Below are 20133 nucleotides of genomic sequence, written 5' to 3'. Positions count from 1 at the left end.
ATGAACGATCACTATCTGCGCTGGAAGAACGAACCTTTCGGGTTCGTAATCTTGATAATAGGCGGTGAAGGCCCTGGCCTCTTGGAGATGATGGGTGGCGAGCAGCAAAGGGGACGTGGGAAGAAAGCGATAAGCAACGCCGAGAATGACTTCTTTTTATCAATGCTCCAAATTTGGAAATGCTCGTCACACGGCCAAATTCGCGCTGAGTCCAAATCGCCCACGCCGTCATCGGCATGTCTCTGTGCTTCGCCAAAATCGCCATACGTTCATTGACGATGCCGAGCGTGACGGTCAATTCGGACAGCCCACCCAAGCTGAGCTATAACTTTACTTGACGTGTGGGAGGTATAGTACACCGATGACCGCCAAGATAAAGCCCCTCTAAACTCTCGGAGCGTCGACAAGCCGCTTGGCGAACCATCGAAAGAGGACCGATGTCGAGTGAAGGCACCAAAGGCTATAGTAATAATTTCCAACGAGAGCCTTCGAGTCAAGCTTGAGTGGAGGCGCACATCCCATCGAACGATACTTTTGCCCCTATCCATCCCAAACTACGTCAAGCTTGGCATTTCTGCATCCTCCAGGGAATGCTCACACCATTCATCGACGAACGATGTGGTAGAGTGAGTCGAGATGAATTGTTGTGTTGACATCTGAGAAGGGAAAAAGGAACAAAAAATTGCATTGACGGGGACTCGAACCCCGGTCGAGTCGAATCGGTAGTCACATCTTGTAACAGATGATGAGTTTGGCAACGACTCATGATACCCCTACACTATCAATGCTTATATACTGGGTAATTCATCAATTGTCAATACAAATGGGTGATTGCCTTTGCTAGCTTATGTGGATGAGCACGGGCCAGTGGAAGATGGCGCAACAGGCGCGCACTGATCGAGCAGCACCGAAGCCGCCAGAATTTCCTTTTGGCCCCGTCTCGCAACATGTCAGAGCGGAAAATCCGGAGCAGCCATCTGGAATCACGCTGGAATCAAGTGATTGTCCTTTCAGATCACGCATTGAGCAACGGAGATAGAGTTGTCACCGCCCAAAAAAAGCCTCGCCAATAGGCAGGGTGTTGGCTCGTTCGCCATGGCCGTTTCCAATATATATACTCTCGCTTCTAAACGATGGACCTTCTCCACACCCCGCCACGAGCTTTTATTAGTCTCCCCACACCACAGACACACAACACCGATTCTAGCCCATTATGTCTGAGCACACTCTCCCCCAGCTGCCTTACGCTTACAATGCGCTCGAGCCCGCCATCTCCGAGGAGATCATGACCATCCACCACACCAAGCACCACCAGCTCTACGTCACCAACCTCAACAACGCCATCAAGGCTTACAACTCGGCCATTTCGGGCAACGACGTTCGCAAGCAGATCGAGCTGCAGAGCGCCATCAAGTTCAACGGCGGCGGCCACATCAACCACTCGCTCTTCTGGAAGAACCTCGCCCCTGCCAGCCAGGGCGGTGGACAACTCCAGGACGGACCTTTCAAGCAGGCCGTAGAGCGTGATTTCGGCTCGCTCGACAACCTCAAGTCCACCTTCAACGCCACCATCGCCACTATCCAGGGCTCCGGTTGGGGCTGGCTCGGATTCAACCCCAAGAACTCCAAGCTTGAGGTTGTTACCACCAAGGACCAGGATCCTCTCATCTCGCACCACCCCATCATTGGTGTCGACGCTTGGGAGCACGCCTTCTACCTCCAGTACAAGAATGTCAAGGCTGGTGAGTATCCGACGTACAAACAATTTCAGCTCAGTCGCCATCCCAGCCTCACTGTACTCACACTTTGTTTTTTCCCTCCCCTCGCTTCCCTTTTTCCTTCCACAGACTACTTCAAGAATATCTGGTCGGTCATCAACTTCAAGGAGGCCGAGGAGCGCTTCAAGGCCGCCCAGACCGACGCCAAGGCTCACGTCTAAACCGATTTTGGTCTCAATCGTGTAACCAATACCGTCGCAAGGATCTGAATGCCAAAATGCTGAAATTTTCTTCGTTGCTATACAACCGGTGCCGGCTCGACGTCTCGCACTTTGCGACACACGAAAAATTCGGGATGATAATGGTACTGCAGCATGCCATTGAGCATGCCCGTATAAGGTGTGGGTGAAAGCTCGCGTCGTTCCTGTCGGAATCAAATCAAAATAGATCAGGGGATCAGCGTCGTGGAATCAGGTCAGCTATGTCGCTACCGCCATGGGCGTTGGACTCACTTCGAGCTCAAAGCCCATTTGGGGCAAGAGTTGGATCAGCTCATCGAGTGTGAGCTCGATGCTCAGACTGTCACCCGCACCGCCGCGAGAGTTGCCCGAGTTTTCAAAATGCCACAGCAGCGGCCCTGCGTTCATCCAGTGTCCACCCACAGGCAGCAGATGGTTCAATGTTTCGAGGTAGCGCAGCACGTTCTTGGCCGTGTCGATAAAGAAGCAGGTGGCTACTACATGCCAGGCTCGCCTCTCGTCCGGTCTCGAGTAGACCTCGCAGAACTCTCCGGCTACCATGCTGAACTCGTTTGTCTGAGGAAGCGAGGAGGGCAAGACATCGGGGATGCGAATGGGCCGCAGCATGTCGTCGGCAGTTCTCCAATTGCTGGATGAGTGCACGAACGGATAGATGATGTGTTCGTCCACCTGACTCGACTTGTTGAGAATGTATTGCGAAGCTAGCAGCATGTAGAAGCTGAACTCGTTGCCCTGACAGGAATAGCCTTGGGCTGCGTATTCGAAAGCGAGCCGACCGAGTCCCGCACCAGGTACCAGGATGCGAACGTGTCCACGATCCTCGAACGCGATCTTTCCATATCTTCGGGACACTGCATCCATCAAAGGACCGTAGACGGTCGAACGCTCCGGCTCGCCCTCTCGGCTCCAGTCGCGCACGAACTGCTTGAGCGTACTCTGAATCTTGTCAATCTCGTGACCCGAAATCTTTCTGCGCTTGCGACCGCCTTTGGTAGTGTAGCTGTTGCTGCTGCTGCCGTTGGCGCTGTGTGCTGCTTCATTACCCGCTTGAGAATCTTCGGCGGCTGCATCGTCGTCGTCTCCAAATGCATCTGGGCCGAGAAAACCTCGTGACTCGTCAGCGATGAGCGAAAGCAAATCAGAGTTCCGACGTATTCGGTCGTCGATTTCCTCCAATCTCGCCTTGAATCCGCGCGAGGGTCTCGGCTGTGACGATCCATTCGGCAGCTCCGGTAGCGATAATGGCTGACCTATCTCGGCGAGAAGCTGCTGATGCGCTCTTGGAAGCGAAAAGTAGGATCGACGTCGTGCATCGTTGCCCGATAAGCAGTAGGGCAGATAGTCGTCAAAGGCTTTGAGCACATTGGCAAAGTGCAGCCTCTCCAGGCGCTGCTCCTCGTCCTCGTGTGATATCGTTCCCGGCTCCATTGCCGTAATTTCTGAGAACCGGGATATCCGATGAAGACAGAGGGAGTGTGGTGAAGAAAGTAGTTGGTGTTGCAAGCAAAGCGGACCTTTATCTCGTGGCCAGATAGTGACTTCTTCTTGGCTCTCCAATTTTCAGAAGCTTTCAAGATAACACAGAGTTTCGATCCGACTCCCGCAAAGAGGAAAAGTTGCTTTAGGTACAGTACTGTATAAGAATTAATAAATAATAATTTGGGATTGGCGCCTCCACAAAATCACACATCTTTCGGCCTACCCGCCGTCAACTGTCTTACCATCGTCCCCATCGCACGCACCATCACACGCACATGATTCATCTCGGATGAAGGCCGAAGACCTGAGTGGCACTCCGCTGCCAGCTCCCGGCGCCTCGTTAGGCGCCTCACGCGATACTTCATCCGCCTCGACCGGCAACCGTCCCGAATCCAGTCGTCACAGTCGCCTCAGTCGAGAAACCTTGCGGCGAGAGGCTGGCTTGGGTGACAGCTTGCTCCTTTCATCGACACCGCCATCACCGTCGAAGCTCGGGGATGATACAAAGATTGACGATTTTGAGCTACCGGCAACGGATGCGCTGCTACGCGCACACTCTCGAGAGTCGACAGTAGGGCCTGCAGACATCCCACGCAACAATGAAGATGCCTCAACACCAGCAGACGACGATGACGACGTTTGGGAAGACGAGGAAGATAGCATCCTCATGGACGAGCATGGAAACCTAGTCTACGAGGGTCCTGCTTACGAGGATTCCGCCTCTGACTTTTCTGACGATGCCGATGCTGAAGAGCTTAAGCTGCATCGACGCGCATATCGAGAAGCCACACAGCAGTACCGCAAGAGCCGTCGTGCTCTTCTCCTTTCCGGGTTGTCGTCCTTTGCATCGTCGCCATCCTCCGAAGATCTCGATACCATCTCGCCTATAGAAAGAGACCATGCATCCGCCAGTCCACCAGCTTCGCTCTACGACACAGAGAGGGACACGCATCCGCACGATTCATACTACCAACCTCATCACGCCGAACGAATCGACAGTATCAATGCACGAGAACGAGCAAATGGGTTGCGGTATGACCTCGACTCCGGGAATGAGGTCAAAGATAACGCCAGTCCTAACGCGAATTCGAATGGCACCCATTCGTCCAACTCAGTAACAGTCAAACAGGAGCCTCCAGACTCTTTCGAGAAAAGCCAGACGTTCGCGGTGGGCAAGGAAGCGTGGTCCACACAAAAATGCTCGATCACAGATCAAAAAGCTCCCAACGGTCAGACTCTTAGGTCACAAACCGACGCCACTGCAGCCGACAAGCTCGTTCGTCCGCTCCTTTCGCCCCGTGCAAAATCCTCTCCTTTGTCCGATACCGCCCTTTTTACGCCTTCGCCTGCTCGAGGTCCTGTCGACTTAGACCAACATGGGCTCAGACACCGACGCTCCCACCGAGACTTGGCGCCGTCGCCCCTGATTCTTGAAAACGAACTGGTCGAGCCCGTGGAAGCCTTCATGACCCCCAGGCTAAGTCTCGCCACGCTACACGAAGACACCATGTACAACCAACCGCTAAATCAAGAACCGCCCATCTCTACGCAACAAGAGCAAGCCAACAAAGATGTATTGTCTAGTCCTGATGTCGCTGCCTCCCCGAGCCGCCAGGACAACACGCCGTTCAGCCTCTGGGACTATCTCAAAGAAGAAGTTCTCGCTACCGACTTCGATGCCACGCAGGAGATGAAATGGGAAAGGGTCACCAACTTTATCTCGATCCCTTTCTGGATGGAGAAGATCATCATGTTTGGCTTCGTCGTCTGCCTCGACTCTTTCCTTTACACCTTCACCATCCTGCCGCTCCGTTTTGGTGTCGCCATGTGGACCTGGCTGGGCAACAGTGCAAGGTGGATCCTAGGAGGCCAGAAGAGGTATCTGCATTCGTCGCACAAGTGCGACATTCTCAAGATGCTACTCATCGTCCTCAGCTGCGTCATCCTCTCGCGCATCACCGACGCAAGTAAGATGTACCACTCGGTTCGAGGCCAGGACGTGGTCAAGCTTTCCGTCATCTTCAACGTGCTCGAGATTGCTGATCGACTCTGCTGCAGTTTCGGTCAGGATCTGCTCGACTCGCTCTTTTCTCGAAGCACGCTCGCACGTCGCAAAAATGGCAAGCAGCCGTACCTTCGACCCATTGGCTTCTTCTGCCTTAGTCTCTGCTACGTACTTGCCCATACTTTGGTCCTCTTCTACCAGCTTGTCACGCTCAACGTCGCGATCAACAGCTACGACAATGCGCTGCTCACCCTTTTGCTCTCGAACCAATTCGTAGAAATCAAGTCGAGCGTATTCAAAAAATTTGAAAAGGAAAACGTCTTTCAAATGACGTGCGCCGACATCGTCGAGCGCTTCCAGCTCACCTTTATGCTCTCGGCCATCGGCCTTCGCAACCTCATCGAGCTGTCCGGCGGGTCGCTCGAGCCCTCAGCAAGTCCGCTTCCCGCCAGTTTCACCGTCTTCCCCAGCCTCAGTCTACTCGAGACGGTGCTTACACCTGTCTGCATCGTGCTGGCAAGCGAGTGCATCGTCGATTGGCTCAAGCATGCTTTCATCACCAAGTTCAATCACATTCGACCGGCTGTATACGGTCGATTCATGGACGTGCTCTGCCGCGACCTCGTCGTGGGCGGACCTTCCACAAAAGAAAGTAGTCGCAAGCACACCTTTGTCGACCAAAGCCCTATCATTAGCCGGCGTCTCGGCTTCGCTGCGCTGCCCTTGGCGTGTCTCCTCGTCCGACTCATCCTGCAGATCATCGGCATGATCGGCGATGACAGCCACATTGACGAATGCATTGCTCCTGTCAGCCCGCGCATCTCGGAGACAGGCTGGATCGGCATCGTGGCGCGAAAATTCGGTGCCAACGATATTGACAATGACTGGGTGCGTGCTCTCGATTTGTTTGTTCGAGGCTCGGCATGGGCATTGACGCTCGTGATCGCATGGGCCTTCCTGGTGGCTATCAAGCTCCTCCTCGGTACCAACCTCATCAGTTTTGCTTCCCGGCGCTACGCTACGATGCACGAGCGCGAAAACGAGGAAAACCTCAATGCCAGAGACAGAGCGCCCATCGGTACCAACAAGGACGAGAGGAGCTACGACAAGTCGCTGGGGCAGTTCATCGATAGGCCGGACGATGATGCGATCCAGATCAAGCTTGATGGCACACATGTGATGCCCGCGGGCAAAGAGAGAGACAAGGCCCAGCACAAGACCAAGAAGGAGAACTCGCTGATGGAAGTCAGTCGATACAACATGGTTCGTTCACGCATCTGGTAGAGATATTGACACCATTCCGAATTTATGAGCCAACTGCCAAGACCAAATTATCGCTGTTTGCGTGAGGTAGATTCGCGATTGTCTGCGCCGCCATTGGCTGCAGTTGACTTCCCATCAGCGGCAGCAGCCGCCGCAGAAGCACGAGGTCTTGATGTAGCACGCTTTGGAACTGCACTCGACGCCAACGAGAGCACAGTCGCCTTTTCAGCGAGCAAGATAGCGCCTAGCATTAGCGAGCAGAAAGTGCGCACTTCTCTGCTCCTCAATTTGTCCAGCCCCGACGCTTCAACCACGCCGGCAACAACTGGGAGCTGCGCCGAAGTCGAGCCGGCGAGAGCCAAATAGACGAATGCGAGCAGAGTAGCGCTGAGAGCGTCGTTGGTTCCCTTGAACGGATGTTTCATCCAGACTGGAGTGCGGAGACCCCATTCACCCGTGGAAGAGTCAAGCTTAAACATGTCGATCAGAAGCGGTACGCCTCCACCGATGATGGCCGAGTTGAGCAGTGCAGCAAAGAGCGAGGTTGAGACTCGGGGCGATGTGTGTCGGAGGACCTGCGGTAGGTACAGCGTTGAGATGAGAATGAAGAGTTGGTCAGCTGACTTGAAGGAGGTTTAAGTGGACAAGTGTGGTGAAGAGAACTTACGGGCTCGACGCCGAGATCGATGATGCCCTCTGCTCTGAGGACGCCGTCGAGTAGCGCGAAAGAGAGATCCATGCTAAGCACATACACATCGAGTCGCAAAAGGGAACGTAACTGTCAAACACAACGCAAACGAGAGACAATCGAACCCGCACTGGCGTTCATACTTACAAGAGGCCAACAAACTCCAAATCCTGCATCCGCAGCAGCACCTTCCCTACCGATGACACGTCCAGTAAAATATGAACCCCTCCATACAACACCACCAAAGGCCAAGCCACGAGAACAGGCGACGGGATACCCAGCAACAGGCCGCTGACCACTACACCTCCAAACATGAGGATCTGATTCAACACAAACCCCTGCCATACCGTCAAGCGATAACTGTGGCTCCCGGCAACCTGTCGTGTAGCGTGGCTGATTCTCGCTGCGTGGATGAGCGCGAGAGCCCCCACGGGCAGCAAAGTGGGATGCAGGGGAGATCGTGACCAGTACTCGAGCTTGTCGCCGATCGAGGCGAGGGCGAGACTGTCTTGAGCCATTGCGTCGAGGGATGCTAGAGAGGGTGGTGGGCGTACATTAAGAGCAGAGCGTGAAAGAATCCTGACGTGTGTGCATGTATGGGGTAAGAAGTACGGCGTTCAATTCGGAAACAGCAACTGGCATTTTACTCGAAAGATCAAGCAGCGAGCGTGTCGCGCGTCTCGCTCAGCCGCTTTCCCGCTCTGCACACTTGAGGGTATACGCAGTTTGCAATTGGATATGCTCCGGATGACTGTACAAACAATGATGGTGTTGATATAGAAGAGTGTACGTGCAATGTCCCTCGTCAACGCCGATGATCTCTGTCCCGCCTGTCATCTCGATCACGGTCCGATCTCCTATCACGATCCGATCTTGAAGACCTGTGCGAGCGTCTTTCGCCGCTGGGTCGGTCTCTGTCATCCCTGAAACGGTCGCGGTAACGATCTCGAACGTGGTCCAAACCCACTGGAGGGCTTCTCGACCGGTTTCGATGTGAGAAGCGTGAGTGACTCGAGCCGCCGTCGTCTTTTTCCCTTCGATGATGGTGGTCGCGGGATGAGGATGTACCGCTCGAGCGCTGTTCGGTGTGTCCCTCCTCGCGTGACCGATGGCCGGATGGCGCAGAGCGTTCATTGGAAGAGGCGGTTTGATTCTTGGAAACAGGAACGTACTTGTAATCGCGCTTGTCCTTGGGCCGATAGTTTCGTGACGAGGATGGGGGCATAGAAAAGCTTGACGATGTTGCAGGCCTTTCCTTGGCGCCGAGGCCGAGCAAAGCTGCACGCTTTTTCGGCTCGGCTGCCTGTTGAGGACCCTTACCACCTTTTCCAGCGCCCATGCCTTCTTTCCATCCCATGCCACGCAGAAGAGCCATGCCAAATTGGTCGATTGGTGTGGTTGCGTAGTCATCGAGCGTGGGTGCTTCGGGCCTCGAGTCGATGTCGTGTTGTAGCAGCTCAGAATCGCTTTCTTGTTGAATGACCAGAGGTTCTCCTGTATCGGTACTTCCGACGCCCTCGCCCGCAAGAAGAGCTTTGAGTGCTTCCTGGTCCGTGCATACATCGTCTGTGTTTGGAGCAGGCAATGCATCGGCAGCTTCCAAAAAGTTAGTGGCTTGATCCGTACTGCCTTGCGGTGGGTCCTCCGACCGAGGTCTCATCCTTCGAAGTTCAAGGCCGCTCTTCTGTGCTTCGGTGTTGATGGCTTCGCTGCCGGTATCGCCTTTTGCAGATGCGGTGGCAGTGGATCCAGGCACGGCGGAAGAGTCGGCGCGGCGCATGGACACGAGAGGACCAAGAGAATGTAGGTTGGACGCCATGCCTAGACGCTGCTTGCGATCCTGTCGCCAGTCAAAGTTGGGTGCGACAGGAATGATACGCGGTGCGGTAGGCTTGGGTGGTGCTCTGCTGCCTCTAGCGCCATCACGACCGTACGAAACGATCTCCTCGTTGTGGATGGTCTCATCGTCGTCAGAGTCGTCAAAGGCACGAGGCCTGGAGGAGGGCCTTGACAGCTTGTCTTTCGAGTCGAATACCATTCCGAGGCGAGGCTAGCGCCGGCGATTGCCAGTTGCGCTTTCGTGGTGGGGCCCAAAGAAGGGACGATGGTTGTGGATCACAGAGCCCGCCAAGAACCTAACGCATTGGTTGAATGCAGGGTCCGAAGAAAGTGGGCTCGGTTTTTGAGATTACGTAATCCTGACACATACGCAAGGGTTAGTGGTGTTTTCATGCCGGATTCAATATGTGCAAGATGTTGTTGCAGGCCACTGGACACTTGTTGCACATAGCGCCCCATCCTCACCCGACCGCAGCCTGACTATCAGACTATCAGATGGCATCCACGACCTGCCGAGATGCCTTGTTCCTGAATCTCTGCGTTGTGGAGAGATTCGAGAACAGTGACTACTAGATACATGCAAGCCAGGTTTTGAGACACAAATTCGAAACTGAGGCAATTGGACGTCGATCAATCAGAAAAGTCGAAGACGGCCCGACTGAAGTTCAACGCCCGACAAAGGCACGGCCCAGCGAACTACAATGTATTTCATCGGTCAAAAGACGGGATTTCGGTGAATTTCCTGGGCCAATTCTTTTGTTTTCTGTTGCGGACAAACGGTCAATCTGCAGGAAGAGTTGATTGGCTTCTTTAACCGCGGTAAAACTGTCATTCCATGGATGCCAGTTGCGCCTGACCTCGCTTGTTCCGCAAGAAAATGGACCAGAGCCTGTTTGCAGTAGGTAATCTGAGTTGCAATCTGTCCGTCGGCCGCATCCGAAACCTTTTCTCTTTGTGGCCGAACGAATTCGGTTCGTTGTTTCCAACGGCAGGTCTCGAAGCCTCGCGTCAGAGCAAGCGAGCGTCCAATCGCGCGGCTGAGCCGTTCCTTTCGGCTGTTGCTTCTGTACAAGACCCATTGGGTCATCTGATCTCGTACACACCGCCACAAGACATGGCCAACTTCTGTCCAACTGTGATCTCTCGGGGATCGCAGATTGCTTTATCAAAGTCCAATGAGATGTACGCGTCAAAGTGTAGCTGTTGCGAGCGTTGTGAGCTTGTTCCAGGTGTCCTACCGTATAGGCATGACCAGCAAACAATCAGCACAAACTAAATATCCGACCCTGATAAGCCAAACTTCGCCTTTTCGCCCCCGGAGCAGACTTTGATTGACTTATCCCCCCGCCAGGTTTTCTTCCATTCCACGCTGCTTGATGCTCATCTTGATGCTCATCTTGATTCCCGTGCAGAACACGATGTGATTGGCAGAGGGGGCAGTGCTCGAAGATACTATGCGGCGATCTTGGACACTTTGTGACTAGAAAAATGAAACCCGTTTGAAACTGTCAAAATTTCCGCTTTGCAGTCTGCGCAAAACTTTTTTGGTCACATCTGACGAGTGCAACGATTGGATGCTCGAGCTTGCTCCGTGAGCCAATCATTCACATATGGCCACGCTTTTGCCCCGGCCGTTGCCATCTTTCTTGTCTACTACATCGTCATTTCCGTTTGCCATCATCTATCCCCACACTGGTCCGTTCAGCCCCAAGTCGTTACGCGGACCTCAGACGACACCATGGCTTCTATGGATGTACAGGCCATCAGCGCCGCCTCTCCCGATGTGGAGAAGAGCTCTCCCCCTTCTACCGACAGTGTCGAGAAGGGCTACTCTAACGAGGACGCCGCAGCCCTCGGCCGCCTCGGCTTGGACGACGACTCTCCAGATGGCACCGTTCAGCGCAACCTCAAGCAAAGGCACCTTTCAATGATTGCTTTGGGCGGCACCATCGGAACCGGTCTTTTCGTCGGTCTCGGCGGCTCCCTCGCCAATGCTGGGCCCGTCAGCACCCTCGTTGCCTACATGATCATGGGCATTGTCGTTTACTCTATGATGGTCGCTCTCGGCGAAGTCAGCACGCTCCTGGCTGTTCCAGGTGGTTTCACCCACCACGCCACACGCTTCCTCGACCCAAGTCTTGGATTCGCCCTCGGCTGGACTTACTGGTACTCCTACGGCATCACCATCCCCACCGAGATCTCTGCCTCCGCCATTCTCATCCAGTACTGGGACGCAAACCAAACCATTAACCCTGCCGCCTGGATTTCTATCCTCGTTGTCCTCGTCATCGGCGTCAATGCCCTCGGTGTCAAGTACTACGGCGAGACCGAATTCTGGTTCTGCTTGATCAAGGTCGTCGCCATCATCGTCCTCATCATCACCTCGCTCATCATCGACCTCGGGGGAGGTCCTCGCGGCGATCGCATCGGTTTCCGGTACTGGAAAAATCCTGGTCCTATGGCCCAGCTCTTCTGGAGCCCCGATCCCGTTACTGGCAAGCCCACTGGAGGCATCAGCGGTTCTCTTGGCCGTTTCCTCGCCTTCTGGAATGTCTTCGTACAGTCTGCTTTCAGCTTCGCTGGAACAGAGATCATCGGAGTGGCTGTCGGTGAGGCCGAGAATCCTCGTAAGAACGTTCCCAAGGCCATCAAGCGAGTCTTCTGGCGAATTCTCCTCTTCTACGTTTTGGGTATCTTCATGGTTGGCCTTGTTGTCCCATACAACGATCCACGCCTGCTAAACGGTGGCAGCGATGCCAGTGCCTCTCCCTTCGTTCTCGCTATCTCAAATGCAGGTATCCGCGTACTGCCTAGTTTCATCAACGGTGTATTGATCGTCACAACTTGGTCTGCAGCCAACAGTGACCTCTACTGCTCGTCCAGGACCATCTATGCGCTTGCTCTCGAGCACAAGGCGCCGGCTTTCCTTCGCAAATGCACCAAGAACGGCCTTCCTGTCTGGTCTCTGTTTGTGACTTCGCTCTTCGCACCGCTCGCCTACATGTCCTGTGGAGCAGGCGGTGCAGCGCAGGCATTCGAATATCTATATGCCGTCAGTGCCATCAGTGTCATTATCGCCTGGGTCATCATCCTTGCAACGTATGCCCGCTTCTACCAAGGTCTCAAATTCCACGAGATTCCCCGCAGTACCCTTCCGTACACCGCTCCTTTCCAACCATATCTCACTTACTTTGGTATCTTCTTCCTCTGCCTCGTGCTTCTGTTCTCCGGCTTCACCGTCTTCCTCAACGGCCAGTGGAGCACAAGCAGCTTCGTCACCACATACATCTGCCTCCCCCTGTTCCTCGTCATGTGGCTTGGATGGAAATTCTACCACAAGACCCAGTTCGTCAGCCTCTCTCAGATGGACTTTGACACTGGCCGTAGGCAGATCGACGAAAACGAGGAGGCAGAGAAGATCAAGGAATCCCAGCAGACTCGCTCTACTCTCCAGCGTATTTGGGACTGGTTGATGTAAAAAGCCTTTGCTTTTTAGCCGCCTCCGACCCCCCCTTTCATCTATTTGCACGTTAATTCTCCGTCAAACGACTTGCGATGCCGCCTTTCTGTTGAGCTGCCAAGCATCGTCAGCAGCGGCTTCCCTGTCATCCATACAAACCTTTCTGCTTTCTTCACCGTGTATTATTAAGGGATCTTTTGCATTCAATCAAGGATGGTTTCACCGTATCGTGACATAGGTCGTGTTGCTCCCTCTGGCAGACCGAGATTGGCAATGCAACCGCCCGGCCATGAGAGCCAGCACCGGGCCCGGCTGATCATTTCATTGTGTGGCTTCCATGGCCTTTCGCACGCTGCCACCTAGATCTTCGCGTAATCCCTCACTCAGAAACTACATTCGGATGGAAGGCAACCAGCACAACTCAGTATCAGTTAAGTTAAGCGTCGCCCTCTAACCTGAAAACAGTCCGGCGGTTGAGGCTCGCGTCGTCCAAAAACTTCATTGGCAGTCAGTCTCACAATCTCAGGGAGCCGAACACCGTCCAGATAATGAAAACAAGCCAAACTTGGCCGACTGGCCTTGCGGGCCAACCAAGGTCTGATTTCGTTGCTGTGTCAGCTTCGGTTCCATCAATGCGTGCGGACGAGCAGCTGCCTCCGTCTTTCATCGCCTGCTTATGTGCAACTTTCAAAGGTACCAGAAATTGACGCTCGCGCTCGTGCTCAAACTCTGAACGCAATGATACCAACTTTGTGGGATGTAGAGCACATCGCCTGGCTTGAGCTCGGTGACAAAGGCGGTTTCCGATGCTAGAGCCTTTGAAAGCAGTGGCCGATCTGGAGATGGAGCCAAGAGCTCTTGCTCTGATGCAATGGCAGACGTGTTTCGCTGCACGCCGCTCTTGTTGATGTACAGGAACGGCGCCAGCTCCGGCGCGAACAGATGGACCCGCTTTCGACCGACCACTTGGGCAAACATGTTCTCGTAAGGGTCGCGATGTAGGGGGGTATAAGTGCCTGCTGGTCCGATCCACACATTGCTTCGCCATTGTTCTTGCGCGCCTTTAGGTCCTGCTCGCGTATGCGGCAGACTCGGTGCCTCGTCCGCTAGACTTGGCGTCTTGGCCAGCATGTCAAATTGTGCCAGGTAGCCCACCGGCTGCTGCTCTTCTCCGCTCGACCAAGGTATCTTGCGCTGTATGAATGCGTCGAGGAAGAGAGAGAACGGCATCTCGATGCGATCCCACTTGCTGCCACCTGCGTTGTAGCCCACATTCTGTTGCGAGATCTCAACTGGCACAATCAAGCTGCTCGTCTCGGGCCTTCTAAGGCCCTCGAGTGTCTCCTGACCATCTGAACCGAGAGATGACCATTTGGTCAAGGCCGGCCATACGACCTTGTTCGCAGATGGGTGCGATGAGAGGAGTCCCTGAAAGTGGCCTGGTCGTCCAGGCAATTGGAAGCCGTTGATGAACCCAGATACCGAGAGTCCGTGCACCAGCGGTGCTAGTGGTCTGACGGGCATGGCCGCATCGCGAGGATGGCCGAGAGATGGTAGGAGGATGCAAAGATTTGATCTATTGCTCAAACACGTGTGACACTCCAAACAAGACGTGCACGGTGTGTTGCCAATATTATAATAGGTAAAAACGAATCCGCAAGCCCGGAAATCAGAATTGATATACGTGATTTCGCGAATTATGTCCGTTCTAAAAACACAGACGAATCAGTACTACGTCTAACTTAAAAGCACTGAGGAAACTACAAGGAATATTGGGTCAATGAGCATTTTCACTCAGCGTTTTCGTGTTTGGAGACTTCCGCCGAGTCAAGCTTTGTGGCACAGCTCTACGAACAGGGAGATTTTTTTCCCGAAAGAATGATACCTTTTTTTTTGCAAGGTCATAACTGTATGATGTGCTGTGCTGATGAGTCGGTAATTTTTGCAAAGTTCTGTTTGTTTGGTTTTTTGAGTAGGATTTGTTGGCGAAGACAAAGGCATTGGCATTGAATTCCACTGAATTGCTAATTGTTTTTGGTCGATCAGAGTCAAATGCCGATTTCGACCAGAATCATTGTCACTATTTGCCGCTTCCTCTGTAAACAACCATTCTTAATTCAACAGATGGAATTGTTGAAACCGAGCACAGTCATGGCAATCACGCTTTTCACATTGTCAAGGAATAAAAGGTGCTAAGTTACACTTCTTGTTTGTCCACAATCATGAATTTGTTTGATATAGGACGTCTGTTGTGCAGAAGAGCTAAAACAATGCCAGATTAGAAGTTGTACAGAGATAGCTGTTAAGACAATAATCTTATCCACCATCCAACAACTAGGCCGCGGTGATCGTTTGAAGAACAAGCAAAAGATGAATCACATTAACCAGTCTAATATCGGTTAAAAGTATAGTAGAGTATAGCGTCTGCCTGTTGTCGTCACTTTTGATAAGTTGCAATTTTGACCCAAACAATTGAACTCATACATACTTACCTCTATTACCTCTATCAATTAGGACCGCAAAAGCAGTTCCAAACATTGAATCTCTATTTATGATTTTGATTTCCAGTACAAGCCGGTCAAGAGCCTGGTAGACCCTGTGTTATCAGACCGACCTCTTTTGGGACACAGGAGAGAGGCTTGCGATGGCGGGGCGCCAGTGAAGTCACACATCTTCTAATTTCACTTGAAACTTGACATGGGCATCGAAACTTCCCGATGCGAGCGGGGCCACGGTTTCTGGTATGCCTCTGTCGAATCAGGTTTCTGCTTTGCACGGACAGAGATTTTTTATGTCAGTTGTTGGCGGAGGCTTGTGCGAGCGCTGTGTTTCTCGAGTGACTGACTGCGCACCCACAATCCTCGTCGAAGATATGCAGGAGGCGAAGCGGATCTGGAGAAGGCGGAGAAGGTCGGATGGTGGGGTGATAGGCAATTGCACGATGCTGACGGTTTTGCTGCGACCGGGACAAACGGAGGCAGCCACGGGTGGTCTGTTCGCCTCGCAAGCCTCTCCACCCCGTATCGTCAATCGCTGAAGATGGTTCTTCTTCCTCAGGATGGTTCGCATGTAATGAAACTCGAACACGAGCGGCTGAAACTCAGGACTTCCTGTGAGAGCACGTGGTCAGCTTCTCAACGCAAGACATCCACTCCTTGCAACGGCTCAGATATCAAGTCAGTCAGCTCCAACGAGTCAGAGTCTTTCATTTTTTCGTGGCCACACACATTGTTCAAAGAGAAATCGCACGCATTTAGACGACATTGTTCGATTAACTTGGTGCAGGGAGCAGTGGTCTTCATTAGAGCGGTCAATGCGCATTCGATACATTCGCGACTTAGGATTGCGGCGCACCATACCTTTCAAGAATCGAGAACGAAGCATAACCCGAGTCGTCGTGCGACGTCGTTGCCGCTTTCGACCAGCTCTTTGTGCCGATGCGAAAAGCCGGAGTGGTGGATGGATCATCCACCGACGGGGGCGAGAAGATGCTTTCCTTCGATGCTGAAGAGGCGGCGGTCAGCGTGCTTGGCTCCCCAAAGCCAACGTCAGCATTCTCACCGGCAGAATTGCAATTGCTATGAGTCTGATCGCTCATCCAGCATGAACCCGGTGGGGAAATGGGACGATCGTTCAGCAAAAACTTAGGCGGCGGAGGCAGCTGGTTCAGCCCCTTCGGCGTATTCTTCTCCTCCTTTGCCTCCGCCGACCCAAGCTGGTCGACCGTCCTCGGATCCTTGTATTCCGCGGGAGACCCAAACGGCGAAAGCAGCGCCATATCCCTCGAACCCGAGGTTTCGTAGCTGCTGCTACCCCCACCGCCCAGATCAGCCGCCATGATGCTGTCCAACAAACGTTGCAGCTCTTCTGTGTCTTCAAAGCTTGAATTGGCCTCGGTGGAGACCAGGCTCGCGATGCTGATCAGCCGTTGACGTGTGAGATGGCGTTGCGGAGGTGGGGATGAACGGACGAAACTGTGTTCATCGGCTTCCATGATGCCGTACAGCCCGCGCCGGGTGCCGATGGTGACGTTGCGATCGGGAGTATCTTTGTTTTTGTAAGGTGAGGAGTGCAGGCTGAGAGAGCCAGAAGAGCCAGAAAAAGTCTTGACAAGATTCGAGAGGGTCTGTGTTGCTTCGCTCATCTCGAGAAAACCAGGGCGAATGGTAGGGAAGTCCTCCTCGAGTCGAGATGGGTACGCTCTTCCCTCGAGCATCCCCGTAGAAGCACTATCGGACCCCTCGTCCATCCACTCCTGCTCCTCACCCATGTCCGACTCGTCGTCCCTGAACGCAACGGAGGGCCAACTGCGCAGCGCGCCGACCTTTCCTGCTCGACGTGGCGAATACTTTGGCAAAAGCACGGTCGTCGGCGGACTTCGCACCCTCAATGTATTCGGCGACCTGGTGACATAGTAAGGCGACATGAGCTTCCGCATCCCGGGCGAACCCGGTGGCGACTCTGTAAACAGAATAGATGTCCCCACCGATCGGATACTTGCCGTCTCCTCTCGCGAGTTCGGAGAGCGCAGACGCTGGCCGTACGATCGACGCGAGACAATCACTTTACCCGAGGGAGACGACGTCGTCGAACTTTGCGAGCTGATCGTACTGGCTCGACTACGGCCGCTTCGAGGCGGGATGGGGAGCGACTGGCCCAGCAACGACGCTGGCGGACGACGAGGCGACTGCTTTGTCGGGGCGTTCTGACGCAAGGCGATACTCGCAGCCGTCAACGATACCGTTGCAACTATGTTGCGCTGAGAGACCAGTTCTTCCGCATCCATCTTTGGCCAAATTGGCCTCGCGCCTGGATTGGAGCTCGCTACTGGCACGCCTGAAGTAGGCAGCGATGAACCAGGAAGCTGGAGCTGTTTCATCCAAGGATGTCTTAGATCCGAGATTCGCGCCTGAGCACTCGGTGCCTGCTTCACTGAGCTTTGTTGAACGTCTTTACGAAGAGGGGCAGGCTCTTGAGAAGTAGGCACGGAAAACGAATCAGGGATCGTCGGTCGTCGTTTGTAGTTCAAACCGGCTGAAGACCGCAGCGGAACCACTTTCGAAGGAAGCAGCTGAATGCGATCTAACTCGACGCTACGGCTTTTGTATGCCATTGTCATCGTATCGCATACGCGTGGGGATGCTCGGGACAGCAGGTCCTCGCTACGTCTCGTCGGCTGCGTGTGTGTCAGGGCATCACAGTAGGCTTGATCTGAAACGGAAGCAGGCTCTAGTCTTCGCGATAGGTCTGAATTGCCGCGCGATGGCCACCACAACATTTCCATCTCTCGCATCTTTTTCCCAAACGCGTCAAAGGGGCGTCTAGCCAGTAGCTGCAGCGTCTTGAGCTTCGAAGGACCTGGACCGGAAGCGACCCGCTTGTTCTCAACGGAGCCAACGACCTCAGCTGGCTCTGTTTGCGGATGGGAGTCGATTCCGTTCGGCACCGGCATTGGGGAAGCTGAACGCGACCAACAGTTGAGATCAACTTCGATACCTTCCAGGAATCTTCGGTCTGGCAACCGCAGCTGCGGAGGTGGATCGTAAAAATCGGGCGACAGTGGTCGAAGTGCAACGCCGTCAGAATCTGCCTGCCTCTTTGCGCTTCTGGAAAAACGAGCTGTTACAGCGTCTGGTACTATGAGCGACGCAGTGCAAACAGGAGCCTCAGCTGGTTCCAAAAGGCCATCCCGACTAGCGCGTCCGTCGGCATCGAACCACGTGTCCTCGTTGCCGGCAATGGACGCAGAAGCAGCCGTCAAGCGCTCGACGACCACATCGTCCACCGTCAGCATGGCGCGGCGAGGGGCGGCTATTCCACGCGTGCTCGAAAACTTTCTTGTTCGCCTCGACGGCGTGATGAACCTTCGAATGGAAGCAAGACTTGTCGCACTTTTCAACGAGCTCTTGGCCTTCTCTGGCGTCTCGACGACGAGCATCTCGTTGACCTCTCGACGGACCTCAAGTGTCGTCGCTTGGTAGCTTTCGTCCGACGTCTTTCTCGGCAGAGCGCTCTTTTGGAGTTTTCTCGCAGCCATACCGATAGAATGCGACCAGTTGCCCAACGCCGACCTGCCACTGTCCTGACTCAGCACCCCTTCAGGCAACCGATGAGTAGCGACGGTAGAGTGCATCCGATCCTCGGAGTTTCTGGGCTTGGATCGCTTCGACGGCTGGACGGGGGACATGCTGAACTTGCTCTTGAGTAGGTTGTCCGTTGACACTTGGCCACGGCTCGGGGTGTTGGGCTCCAGAGCGTTGTCCACCGTCCTTGCGCCCATCGCATAGCGCGGCATGGTGGATGCTCTCATCTTTGCATTGCCTGCAACAGCCTTCGGAATCAGATCTGCAGTGGAGCAAGATGTGAATGCATCACCACACTCTTGCTCGAACTCTGCTCCTAGAATCAGTGGGCTATCGAGACGGTGAGTCACTTGCTGGAGAGGTTTGACGCCGATACTGCTGTTTAAGAAGATAGGACTTGAAATGCGATGCCCCTTGAGGGTGGAGAGGGTGTCGAGCGAGTTTCGTGCATTAACCGGGATTGCCGCATCGGAACGGAGCAAGTCGAGTGATTTGGATCGTGGAGTGTAAGGCAGAATATCTTGCTGACTCGGCAGAGCTATCTGACCGACGATGGGAGTGTGGATGGTGTGCGTCTCAAAGCCGTACTGGTGGCCATGGCCCTGCGACGGCAACATGCCTTGGTCTCGAACGACTCTGCTATGGACTGAGGAAGTGGGCAGAGGTGGCGAGAAGACGACAGAAAGAGAGAGCAGATAAAAGAGAGGACGGGAGAGGCTCTTTCGAAAAGAATCTCTCTGCCAAGCTGCCTGCGACATGACCTTCAGTGACCTTGCCGATCTCGTCCTCTTTATCAGGTCTCTCAAGCAACAGCGAAGCGGCACTCGATGCACGCCTTTGCTTATGTGGAACTGTGTGTCTGCCCCAAGTGAGGGGAAAAAGACCGGCCGGAAGGGCTTAATGTGACTGAAGCAAGAAGCAGGAATAATACGCACGCATGAGGATGTGGTGTGTGATACTGTATATATGCACGTATGCATGATTGCCTATTCGATGCCGCAAAAGTAACAAAACAAGTGTGGAATGATATCGACAAGCAAGCAAGCGAGCTCGCCCCGTCTGGGAGACACGGCTTCATATGATCTCTTGAAGAGGAAGAAAAGAATTGTTTTGGGCGGTCACATGAAGTTGGAGAGTCCACGCGCACATACGCGTGAGAGAATAGGATTTTGGAGAGTGTGGTGTAGGAGCAAGAGGTTGCCTGCTGTGCAGCAGCAAGGCTGGCCTGCCGTCCAGGTGTGCAGTAACTGGACAGTGTGCAGCGAAAGGGGAGTGGGAGCTTTAAGAGGTGGAAAGGATAATCTGATGTGAATTTGGATTTTAGCGGACTGGCCTACG

General features: G+C 53.8%; 7 protein-coding genes across 7 annotated transcripts; 3 read left to right on the top strand and 4 right to left on the bottom strand.

Annotated features, from left to right (window-relative positions):
• Nucleotides 1-1213: 1213 nt before the first annotated feature.
• On the top strand, nt 1214-1939 carry EX895_002479 (uncharacterized protein; the record flags this gene model as incomplete). The annotated part of the gene is made up of 2 exons (XM_029883078.1): nt 1214-1742; nt 1848-1939. The coding sequence occupies 2 exons, from the start codon at nt 1214-1216 to the stop codon at nt 1937-1939; spliced, it is 621 nt and encodes a 206-aa protein (XP_029740476.1).
• Nucleotides 1940-2016: 77 nt separating this feature from the next.
• On the bottom strand, nt 2017-3406 carry EX895_002478 (uncharacterized protein; the record flags this gene model as incomplete). Its single annotated transcript, XM_029883077.1, has 2 exons — nt 2017-2142; nt 2231-3406. The coding sequence occupies 2 exons, from the start codon at nt 3404-3406 to the stop codon at nt 2017-2019; spliced, it is 1302 nt and encodes a 433-aa protein (XP_029740475.1).
• Nucleotides 3407-3746: 340 nt separating this feature from the next.
• On the top strand, nt 3747-6746 carry EX895_002477 (uncharacterized protein; the record flags this gene model as incomplete). The annotated part of the gene is made up of 1 exon (XM_029883076.1): nt 3747-6746. One exon carries the CDS (start codon nt 3747-3749, stop codon nt 6744-6746), a length of 3000 nt encoding a protein of 999 aa, XP_029740474.1.
• Nucleotides 6747-6793: 47 nt separating this feature from the next.
• EX895_002476 (uncharacterized protein) lies at nt 6794-9451 on the bottom strand (the record flags this gene model as incomplete). Its single annotated transcript, XM_029883075.1, has 4 exons — nt 6794-7300; nt 7393-7465; nt 7561-7917; nt 8586-9451. The coding sequence occupies 4 exons, from the start codon at nt 9449-9451 to the stop codon at nt 6794-6796; spliced, it is 1803 nt and encodes a 600-aa protein (XP_029740473.1).
• A 1539-nt stretch (nt 9452-10990) lies between these two features.
• Nucleotides 10991-12730, top strand: EX895_002475 (uncharacterized protein; the record flags this gene model as incomplete). Its single annotated transcript, XM_029883074.1, has 1 exon — nt 10991-12730. The coding sequence occupies one exon, from the start codon at nt 10991-10993 to the stop codon at nt 12728-12730; it is 1740 nt and encodes a 579-aa protein (XP_029740472.1).
• A 669-nt stretch (nt 12731-13399) lies between these two features.
• EX895_002474 (uncharacterized protein) lies at nt 13400-14236 on the bottom strand (the record flags this gene model as incomplete). Its single annotated transcript, XM_029883073.1, has 1 exon — nt 13400-14236. The coding sequence occupies one exon, from the start codon at nt 14234-14236 to the stop codon at nt 13400-13402; it is 837 nt and encodes a 278-aa protein (XP_029740471.1).
• A 1813-nt stretch (nt 14237-16049) lies between these two features.
• Nucleotides 16050-19412, bottom strand: EX895_002473 (uncharacterized protein; the record flags this gene model as incomplete). Its single annotated transcript, XM_029883072.1, has 1 exon — nt 16050-19412. One exon carries the CDS (start codon nt 19410-19412, stop codon nt 16050-16052), a length of 3363 nt encoding a protein of 1120 aa, XP_029740470.1.
• Nucleotides 19413-20133: the final 721 nt, after the last annotated feature.

Source organism: Sporisorium graminicola, chromosome SGRAM_15, assembly GCF_005498985.1.
Source record: "Sporisorium graminicola strain CBS 10092 chromosome SGRAM_15, whole genome shotgun sequence".
Classification (NCBI taxonomy): Eukaryota; Fungi; Basidiomycota; class Ustilaginomycetes; order Ustilaginales; family Ustilaginaceae; genus Sporisorium; species Sporisorium graminicola.
The sequence above is the reverse complement of the archived record's forward strand: the minus strand, read 5'-3'. Positions and strand labels throughout refer to the sequence as shown.